The sequence below is a fragment of the Leucopleurus acutus genome (assembly GCF_964270905.1).
Source record: "Leucopleurus acutus genome assembly, chromosome: 11".
NCBI classification, from domain to species: Eukaryota; Metazoa; Chordata; class Mammalia; order Artiodactyla; family Delphinidae; genus Leucopleurus; species Leucopleurus acutus.
Window position 1 is genome coordinate 98,718,981 of NC_139152.1, and position 10,515 is coordinate 98,729,495.

At 56.7% G+C, this 10,515-nt stretch overlaps 1 protein-coding gene across 1 annotated transcript in view; it reads left to right on the forward strand.

Moving 5' to 3' along the window:
* PARVB (parvin beta) overlaps positions 1-10,273 on the forward strand; it is a 111,320-nt gene extending 101,047 nt beyond the window's left edge. Inside the window, exons 11-13 of the mRNA XM_082850851.1 lie at positions 3,221-3,322; positions 8,802-8,874; positions 10,125-10,273. Of these exons, the coding sequence (XP_082706977.1) occupies positions 3,221-3,322; positions 8,802-8,874; positions 10,125-10,201 (252 nt within the window). The 3' untranslated portion in view covers positions 10,202-10,273. The remainder of the gene's footprint in view (positions 1-3,220; positions 3,323-8,801; positions 8,875-10,124) is intronic.
* Positions 10,274-10,515: the final 242 nt, after the last annotated feature.

Genomic DNA, 10,515 nt, shown 5'->3' on the forward strand with positions numbered 1-10,515 from the left:
TAATAGCTGCCTTCTATTCTGTGCTAAGGCTGTGTTGTCCGTCATTAAACCCAGTCCTCATGATGGGACGTTTGCCGATCTTGTACATAGCTGTTCAGCGGGCATCTTGGCACACAGCTGTTTGTGCCCTTGTCTGCTTCCTCAGGATAAACTTCTAGAAACGGGGTCGTTAGAGCATTTCTCCGTGGTAACACGGAGGGCCCAGGAAGGTTTGCCCACCTGAAACTCTCATTGGCGCTGTCGAGAACCCACATCCTCGCCAACTCTTTCCGACTGGCACTGCCCAGGCGGGCCTGCACAGCAGTATTAATAGCCAGACATCTTAGGCTGAGACTCTAAACTTCAACTTGCATTGATCTCTATTTACTCAGTATGTCCATTTTTTTTTCTATCGCCGCACAATATGAAGTAATATCTTAAAAATATTTTGAACCAGCAGTCTACCAGGAAAGATCACTGGCCACAGAAATGCAGACTGTTTTCCTTTTGTGGCAAAGGATTCTGGGTATTTTGATAAATATGTTCATCATTAAAGTCTCGATGTCCTGGAAGTCAGAGGCTCAAATTCCTGCTCAGGGTTTGTGTGTGTGTGTGTGTGTGTGTGTGTGTGTGTGTGTGTGTGTGTGTGTGTGTGTTCCTTTCTTTTTAAAACCACTTTTATATTGTGGGCGGCTTCCTAGCTGTGATACTGAGCCAGTTCCTCTTTGAACCTCTCCCCACATGTTTAAACTGGAATGGAGAAAATGCATTTGAAAGGTCAGTAATACACGCGCATGAAGACAGCGGTGGGCCTCCTGGGGATTTCCGTCTCCTGCAGAGCCGCACCCTGGATGCTGAGTGAGGGCACCCCGTCGGAGGGCCACTGCTCTTGCGCGTGTGAAAACCGAGGGTCCCACTCATTTGCTGATAAGCCGGCCTGCTCCGCCTGGCCCTCACCCTCCTGGTACCCCATCCCTCCCCTGCCTTCCTTTCTGCGTGACCATCTCTCCCACACTCCTGTGACACGGGGGTCCCAGGGCGGGTTAGAAGATGCCTTGGAAATCAGCAAAGGCTCTCCAGGCATCTTGGCACCTCAACACCCATTCCCCACGCCTCCCGGCAGGTGATGGGGCTGGATTCTTCTGTATCCCTGGAAATGGCTCAGTGTTGGTGAGAGAGCGGTTTTGGGGGTGCGCTGGCTCAGTGTCGCCGGGGAGGGGGCAAGAGCTGCCAGAACATTCCACCAGCACTGTCGGCCAGAACAGGAGCTGAGTAGGTGACGTCTGCATGGCGTGGAAGCGTGAACCTCGTGACGCGCAGGCAAAGGGTCGATCAGATCACGTTAAACCAGGGTCTGGAGCGCTCTGCCCAGGAAGGACCTGCCCGTTCACACGTTATGATCGTGTCTGTCTGCCTTGGGCTGTTTCTCAGCGTCCCCTTCCCCTTCCAGAGGACAGGGCTTTCTGATGTTGGAGGCTTGGGATTTTGACTTTTTATCCTCGGCCGCCTGGCTGTGATGGTGGAGGGAGCTGCCGCTGTTGCCTTTAATAAAAACGTCCTCGCTTCTGCAGGTTCTCTTTTTACCACTGCGGTTGCGGGTCTCAGGAAGCTGAAAGCCTCCTGGGTGTTGGCCCCTTGCAGCTGTCCAGCTGTCCTGCGTGGCAGCCTTCTAGCCCAGGGCTGGCCAGTGAAACTTTCTTTAGTGATGGAAACGTCCTATCACTGCACCATCCGACACAGTAGCCACTGGCCACGTGTGGCTGTCAAGCACTTGAAATGGGGCCTGTGTGACTGACGAGCCGAAGTTTGTATTTTATTTAAATTTTTTTAAATTGAAACTTAAGAGTTCTGGAGATTGGTTGCACAACAACGTGACTGTACAAAATATGACTGAAATGCACGCTGACAAATGGTTAAAATGGTACATTTCGTGCTATGTACGTTTTACTGAAATAAGCCAACATCATTCAAAAAAGTTTGTAAAGGGACTTCCCTGGTGGTCCAGTGGTTAAGAATCCACCTTCCAATGCAGGGGAAGCGGGTTCAATCCCTGGTCAGGGGAACTAAGATCCCACATGCCGCAACTGCTGAGCCCGCGCCACAACTAGAGAGAAGCCCGTGTGCTGCAACGAAAGATCCCGCATGCCTCAACGGAGACCCGTTGCAGCCAAATAAATAAATTAATAAGTTAAAAAAAAATTTCGTAAAAAATTTCACTAGGCACATGTGGCCAGTGGCTACCATATCGGACCACACGGTTCCAGAATCTGGAGGCTGGGGTCCTCACGAGTCCTCGATCTGCAGGAGGCCTCAGAGATACCATGCCTGCCCTCTGGGAGGATGGGCGGGTCCTGCCCCCCCTGTCCCGCCCCGGGGGCTGGGGGGTGGGGCTGGTCCATGTCCCAGAGACCAGGCTCTGCCTCCTGAGCCTTGGTCCCCTCCTCCCCTCTGGCAAGTTGTCCTGCCCTCATTGGTCTCCATCACCTTATCTGTAAAAGGAGCAGTTGCGCCCTGTCCTGGCTCATTGGGCGGTGGGCAGCGGAGTGGGGTGAGGGGCCCCGGCAAAGAGCACAGTCTTCGGCTCTAGATTCCTGGGCCCCTCCCGTGCATGGGAGGTGGTGCTGGGCCGGGTAGCAGGTTGAGGGGCTGGGGGTGTGGGGTAAGGCTGCAGGCTGCTGATTAGGGCCCAGCTAGGACGGACCCGCGTGCCGGGTGCACGCAGAAGCCCGTCGTCACCGGGGCACGGGAGGGTCTCTTCCCATGCTGCGAATACCGCTAGAAGGAGGAACTCAGGCAGCTGACAAAGCGAGCAAGCAGAACGGGGCAGCAAACCCCAAACCGAAGCCCAGGGCGCCCTGCAGGGTGTGGATTAACCGTGCCCACAGGCCCCTGCTCGCTGATGGAGCGCCCGCTGCGTGCCGGGCGCTCATTGCTCCACCCCTCCCCCTCCCGCCCCGCAGGGGACCCACGACAACCCAGAGAGCTGGGAGCTAGCGTTATCCCCAAGGTCAGTGGTCTGCTTCTCTCCACGCAGCGGCGCTCCATCCCAAACACACAGGTCATCACGTCCAATCCCGAGCGCGCGCTTTGCACCCTCGTCCTTCACCTGACTGCAGGCTCGCTCTCCTCAGCAAGGGATGGATTTTTTTTACTTTAAAACATTCTCCTCCTTTCGAGTGGCTGCAGATCATTCACTGACCCCGTGCGTGGCCCAGAAACATCACCACGTGTCCCTCTGTAGTTTGCAGATGGCGTGTACCTGGTTCTACTCATGGGGCTTCTGGAAGACTACTTTGTACCCCTGCACAACTTCTACCTGACCCCGGACAGCTTCGATCAGAAGGTACGTGCATGCGTGGTCTCCATCCCGGGAGTGGCCCGGGATGCGCTCGTCCAAGGGCACAGTGTAGAGTCCCCCGACCACTCTTTCTGGAGTCTAGCTGCGTTCTCCAAAAAATAAGTACTGCCCAGAAAATGGTATTGCAGTTAGACGTGACCCTCAGGAAAGGAAGGAAACCCGTGGGCAGTGCCTGACGCATCCAGGTGTCGTGTGCCTCGTTCTCTTCCGGTCTTTCCCCGGCACGATGCTGGTTTTAATCATTGTGGCCAAAGGTCAGTAGAGTTGCAAATCCCTCCCCTGTTCACGACACACAGACATTCTGTCTGGTTTTCCTGCCGCTTCATGAACTTCCTATATATACCATCTTAAGTGGCAGCACAAAGTCTATGGAGTGGCTCTGAGGTCACAGTCTCCCTGTTCCCCGCTTTTGGGCGATCAACTTGTTTCTTTTTCACTATTAAAACAATAAGGCAGGGACTTCCCTGGTGGCACAATGGTTAAGAATCCGCCTACCAATGCAGGGGACACAGGTTCGAGCCCTGGTCCAGGAAGATCCCACATGTTACGGGGCAACTAAGCCCGTGCGCCACAACTACTGAACCTGTGCTCTAGAGCCCACGTGCCACAACTACTGAGCCTGTGCACCTAGAGCCCGTGCTCCGCAACAAGAGAAGCCACCGCAATGAGAAACCTGCGCACCACAACGAAGAGTAGCCCCCGCTCGCCGCAACTAGAGAAAGCCCGCGCACAGCAATGAAGGCCCAAACGCAGCCAAAAATAAATAATCTATTAAAAAGTATTTAAAAACAAAACAATAAGGCATTGTCTTGAATAGGTACACACAGACATATGTATGTGTGTATATATTTTTTTCATTCCTGTGGATTGTTTTCTAGGAAAATCCCTCAAAGAGGATTGTCCAGGTCAAAGGGCATGACCTTCACATTTGGGATGCCCTTGTGACCAGGTGGTTTGCCACCTGCCAGGGCTTCCCGAGGTCCAGCCATCCCAGCAGTATTTAGCGCGTTGCTTTTAGAAATTTGGCTCGTGGACTGGCCGTATTGCTTGAACTCGAGAGCATCTGTCATTTTATTTTCCCGAAGCGCTAGACCGTGAGTCGGGGAGACAGACAATGCAAGCAGGTGGCAGCAGTTCAGAGAAACATGGAAGCAGGGCCAGTGTTGATCAATCTGCCCACTTCTGGCACCTCGAGCGCGGTTTGCTCGCGGCCAAATGCCGCTGCCGTCTTGCCTGCTGAGATGGAATCAGAGCAGATCAGCGAGGTCCTGGCAGATTTGCGTCCGCGGTGAGCGGGGATGCACAGGGCTCTGCGGGGCCGGTCAGGAAGCAAGAAGACAAGACAGTTGGGTGACGGGGCTCATCTTGCATTTCCCGGCCACGTGGCTGGCTGCAGAAACGTTGTTTTGGAGAGATCTTTTCTTTGTTCAGATGTGTACGAAGGCTGGCGAGAAGGGTGAATTTAGTCAGGCCGTCTGGAGCTGGGCTTCTTTCCAGGACGGGCTCGGTGCAGGGGCAGGGGCGTCCCCTCCCAGCTCGGTCTCCTTCCCTTTGAGACGGGATGAAAGTCTCTGTCAGTCGCTCTCTGGCCTGGGAGGTGTGAGGCCTGTTCGGTCCACCTTTGCCTCTGATCGGGAGCCAGGAAGGGAAGGCTGCTGTAGGGGACCGTGCCCAGCGTGGTACTGGCCCATCGACCCTCAAGGAGGGGACCCAAGGGCCGCTGGAGCTCTCCTCGGAAGGGGCCTTCCGGAGGGTCCTTCTCTGGCCACGTTAGCCCCCAGCTCCCACCCCTGGGTTCTCTGCTTTCCTCCCCACAGGGAGTCGTGGCATCATGCCACCGCTGGGAGGTTCCTCGTGAGCCATGGTGGTTATTAACCTCCAGGTCTTCCCGACCACCTCGCAGGTGGTGGCCTTTCCCCGTTGCACAGACCTGAACCCACTTCAGGCTGGTCCCAGTGCCTGATCTCCCAGGCACCTCGTCCAAATGTGGCCAGGCAGTGGTGACATGTGCAGAGAGACCGTCACGGAGCATTCCCGGGCCGAGACTGCGAGGCGCTGGGAATCTTTGCAGCAGCGGCAGGAGGCTGAGACTCAGCAAAATCAGGGATGCGTCGTGGGCTTGTGTTTTTAAACAAGTGCACTGGATTTTATTTTTTTATTTTTTAAAATAAATTTATTTATTTGTTTTTTATTTTTGGCTGTATTGGGTCTTTGTTGCTGCACGTGGGCTTTCTCTAGTTGCGGTGAGCAGGGGCTACTCTTCGTTGCGATGCGCGGTCTTCTCATTGCGGTGGCTTCTCGTTGCGGAGCACGGGCTCTAGGCGTGCGGGCTTCAGTAGCTGTGGCACGTGGGCTCAGTAGTTGTGGCTCATGGGCTGTAGAGCGCAGGCTCCGTAGTTGTGGCGCACGGGCTTAGTTTCTCCGCAGCATGTGGGATCTTCCCGGACCAGGGCTCGAACCCGTGTTCCTTGCATTGTCAGGCAGATTCTTAACCACTGCACCACCAGGGAAGCCCCCTGTACTGGATTTTAAAAAGACGAGACCAGACGTCTCTGACCCTGTAGGTTCCTGCAAACAAATGAACGGCCCCTTTGAACTGTCTCAGAGGCATGGGTACCACCGACGGCTTCTTGTTTTAGGCCCACCGTTTGAGCCTTGCTCTGTGCTGGCCACTTTGCTGGGTCCCTTGGGCCTGTCACTCACCTTCTGGAAGATTCCACAGCGTCCCTCTCTCTCGGGGTGGAGTGTGTCCTGGAAACTTGGAGGTTATTCCTAGAAGCAAATCCCAGAAAGGGCTTTGCAGTTTCAAGGTGCTTCCCCTTCTGTCTCCTCGTCTGACTCCCTACCCTGGCGAGGAATCGGGACCTCGCACGGGGGCTGGGACCATGGTGGGGGGTGGGTCACAGTCAGCAGGGGCAGAGCTGGAAAAGCCCACTCCTTTTCGGGACCCTCTACTCTTCTCTCACCTGGCCAGGTTTTTGAAAATCCTTTGCATTGCAGAGAGGAAGGACTTAGGGTCCTGCCCGTGGGCTGGCTCGTAGCAGCAGTGTAGGGCCTTGGGGTTCAGCTCGAGGCTGGGGGGGGGGTGTCACACTGTGGGATCACGGTCAGGGAGGTGACCTCACATCCTCAGCAGGAGCTGTTTGCTGTTCTTTGTGCCCAGTCTGTGGGGCTGGGCTCTGGGGATGCTTCTGTGCCAGGGCAGAGGAGTTGTGTATGGTGAGGCATGGCTCTGAGAGAGAATGGAAGGAGGATGGGGGGCAATTTCCCTGGTGGCGCAGTGGTTGAGAGTCCGCCTGCCGATGCAGGGGACACGGGTTCGTGCCCCGGTCCGGGAAGATCCCACATGCCGCGGAGCGGCTGGGCCCGTGAGCCATGGCCGCTGAGCCTGCGTGTCCGGAGCCTGTGCTCCACAACGGGAGAGGCCACAACAGTGAGAGGCTTGCGTACTGCAAAAAAAAAAAAAAAAAAAAACAACCACTGTTGGGACGTCCCTGGTTGTCAGTGGTTATGACTCTGTGCTTCCACTGCAGAGGGCATGGGTTCGATTCCTGGTCAGGGAGCAAAGATCCCCAATGCGGCACAGTGTGGCCAAAAATCTATAAATAAAGTAAAATAAAACCTTTAAAAAAGTCTACAAATTATTGTTACTTAAAAAAACACAAATCACTATTGTGCTGAGCAGCTGCGGAGAAGTGGGACGTGGAAGGGTGCCCCCCTCCCCAGCTATTCTCTCCTTGGGGTAGGGGCGGGACCTCGTGGACTGAACCACACTCCACACCTGTGCTGGGGGCGGAGCCTGCAGGTCTGGTGGGGCCACGGAAGACATCCGTTCCCACGCTGGGCTGACGGTCTAACCTGATTTGTTCCATGTCCCCCTCTTTGCCATCTTGACTCTGTCCCCACTCAGAGCCTGTCGTGTGTGTATGAATTCTGGGATCTGGACGGCTGGCAGCCAATGGCCGAGGAAGCAGGATGCTTTTGGAGACAGGGCCCAGGTTCCGAATCCAGACTTGGGTGGGCTGAGTGCCGGCCCCATCTCCTTGAACCTTGCACCTTTCTTGGCACGAATGTCCTCATCTGTTTAGCCCCGGGACCTCCTCTGTAAAGTGGGAGATGACAGACCCTCCTGTCCATTTCCCATGCTCGTCGCAGCTCGAGGCCCAGCCCAGTGCAGCCCTCCCTCCCGGCCGGCTCCGGGCACTGCAGGTGGGGCTCTGACAGCCTGACTCCTGTCTCCCCACCGCCTCTGCACGGCCCGAGAGCCTCTGGTCATGTGCGGCCCTCCCAGCCCGCTCTGGGCCGTGTCCCCCATGCCAGGGCCCGGCTCCTCTTGGTGTCAGCAGCCCGTGGCTTCCTTTGCTTCTCTGAGCGCGGCCCGGTGCCACCGTGGCCTGGGTGCTTCCCGGCCGCACCCCAAGCTCTTGCGGCTTGACTAGCTGAGGGTTATTTTGCCAGATGTCTTTCTCCTGGTTAATTATTAAACCACATGGCAGGTAAACTTGTTAGCGTGTTTCTGATTTCATTTGCAGTGAAATCATGAAAATGTTATTGTTCAAAGGGTATTCGATTATGAAGAGCCCTAAAGTCCTTTCTAGCGCTGACACTGGCGAGGTATTTTAGTTTTTGGTCCTCCACCCCGCACCAGCCTTTGCTCGAAGCAGACGTTTGGCTGCCTGTGATTTGGTTGATCACCGGCATCTCTGTGGTTCAGGTGGACTTTAAACACAGCAGAGAAGGCTCCGGGGCTAACCTCTGCGGCAGCCGTTAGCAGAACGCGAGCTTCGAGCATCCTTGCGGGCCGAGGGCTGGAGGGGGAGGTTGTGTGGGGATGCGGATGTGTCCGCCTTTCTGGGGCCGTGCCGGTGAGGGCCAGGACCAGAGCCCAGCTGCAGCCCCCAGCGGCCTGACATCAGTTCCAGTGGGGTCCAGTTGCCTGCCCCTTACCGGGGCCACCGCTGTCCTGCCGAGAGCGCAGCTGTCACACTCCGCTCGTTCGAGGCCCTTCTGGCAGACGGGGGTGGCTGCTTTATGCTGGGGACGGTGCACGGCGCTGGGTACCTTCGGGAGGTGACTTGTCCTTTCTGAGCCTCGGTTGCCTCATCTGTAAAAGGAAGTCACTGTCACTTGTCATCATGTGGATGTGTCGGGAGCTGGGGACCCCCAGCCCTGGAGGGCAGGCTTTGTGCCCGCGTCCCTGCATGTCCCAGCCGCCCCCGATCATTGGTGAGGGGAGTGAGGACCAACAGGTGACTGTGTGTTACCCTCAAAAGACCCCCTCACCCTCCCTCTGCCCATCCTGTCGCTCTGCCCAGGACACCCCTGTCCTCGTGGCCGTAGTTATTCCAAAGGCTCCCTCTGTCCATACTTGGTCCCATCCCGTCCTTTTAGAAGGAAAGCAGGGGGCAGCGGGCGGGCCTGGGACCAGCTGCGGCCCCGGTGCTAACTCTGGCTTCCTCCGCAGGTCCACAACGTGTCATTTGCCTTTGAGCTGATGCTGGATGGAGGCCTTAAGAAGCCCAAGGCTCGCCCCGAAGGTAACGCCCTGACCCAGGTCTTAGAGCGGCTGCCCGGCCAGCCACGTCTCTCCCTTCAGGCCCCGCACGTGTGGCTCAAAGGCTGGGCTCTGCCGACCCCAGCTCCACATGTCCCCTGTGCTCAGGGTTTCGGGGACCAAGAGGCCTGCGCCGGCAGAGCCACCAAGGCTGATTCTTTAGTAACCACTTGACTTGGAGGACGTGGCCTCTGCTCCACGGCCTCAGGATTGAATTGCGTCTCCAGGTGCCATTGCTCGGGCTAGAGATGCCGCTTCACGTCTTGAAAGGATATTAGAGGTTTACTGCAGTTTAATGCCTGCCGGGTCAACGTCCTGATGCCCGGGCGATGCTCGTGAGCAGGGACGTGGCTCAGTCATGCCCCATGAGGTCTGAATGGCAGTGGAGACCCGCAGAGCCCCCCCTCGCTGTCATATCTGGCTCCTATGTTAAATGATCTATACGAGGAATCCCTAATGCAAATGGGCATCTGAATCCCGGGGGCAGGGTGGCTTCCTCCAACACAGCTTCTGATCTGGGGGCCGTGGAATGGATCCTCCAAGTCCCGTCTGTAACAAGTTGCCAGGTGACGCTAGCGCTCCTGGTCCGGGGACCCCGCTTTGGGAATCACCGCCCTACAGTGATGGCATGAACTCTGGGTGGGGTGTCCTCCACACACACCCCCTGGGAGGCTCAGCGGCCACTGCTGAACCCTCATCCGGGGACGGGAATTCTGTCCTGTGACCCGTGATCCCCACAGCCCTCCCCAAGCCCCTGGTCTGAGCTCACAGAGCAAGAGAGCAGAACCAGGTCCCTGACTCCCAGGAGGACAGAGCCCCTTCCCACCAAACAAGGCGGTTGGGACTTACTGGGCCACACGCTGTGCCTGACCTCGAGGGGGTGGGACAGCAGCTCCCACCTGCCCTGCCCCAGGAGGCCCGTGGTCCTGGCACAGGATGGCCCGTGGGTGTTTGGTCCCCAGTAAATGTCCTCGGTTGTCGTAGACCCTACACCACGCAGACTTGTCCAATGCAAATCCTAGAAGGGATGAAGAAGCATCCTCGCCATCCCAGGTGCTCATCCCACGGGTAGCGGCCCGGGGGCTCTCACAGCAGTCTGCATCTTGGGGGATGGCAGAAGTGCCCCGCTTGGGGACACAGAGGATGTCCCCCGTGTCTCCCAAGTGCTTGGGGCACCAAGGCTTGGGGCACACTCTCTCATCCACCAAACGGGCTCTCTGTTTCCTTCTGCAGATGTGGTGAACCTGGACCTCAAATCCACCCTGCGGGTTCTTTATAACCTGTTCACCAAATACAAGCACCTGGAGTGACGGGCGGGGAGCAGCAGAGACCGCGGCGGGGACGGTGCTTTGGGAGGTGCCCCGGCCTCCCCTCCAAGCCTGCGGTTGTTCCCGCTCCCACCCCACCTCTTTCTGGTTGATACTCTTAACCTCCTTCCCCTGTAATTCTGCAGCAGGCGGCCTCTTTCGAAATGCAGGTTCCAAACACCAGTGCTCGAGTTTGCAGCCAGGCTTCACCTGGGGTGTCCCGGGGTGCTGTCCCTTGTTGATCAAAGGATGGAAAAGAAAAAAGCCAGAACCCCTGGGAGGGGGCGCCCGACGTTCCAGCTGACAGCCGTCAGTCA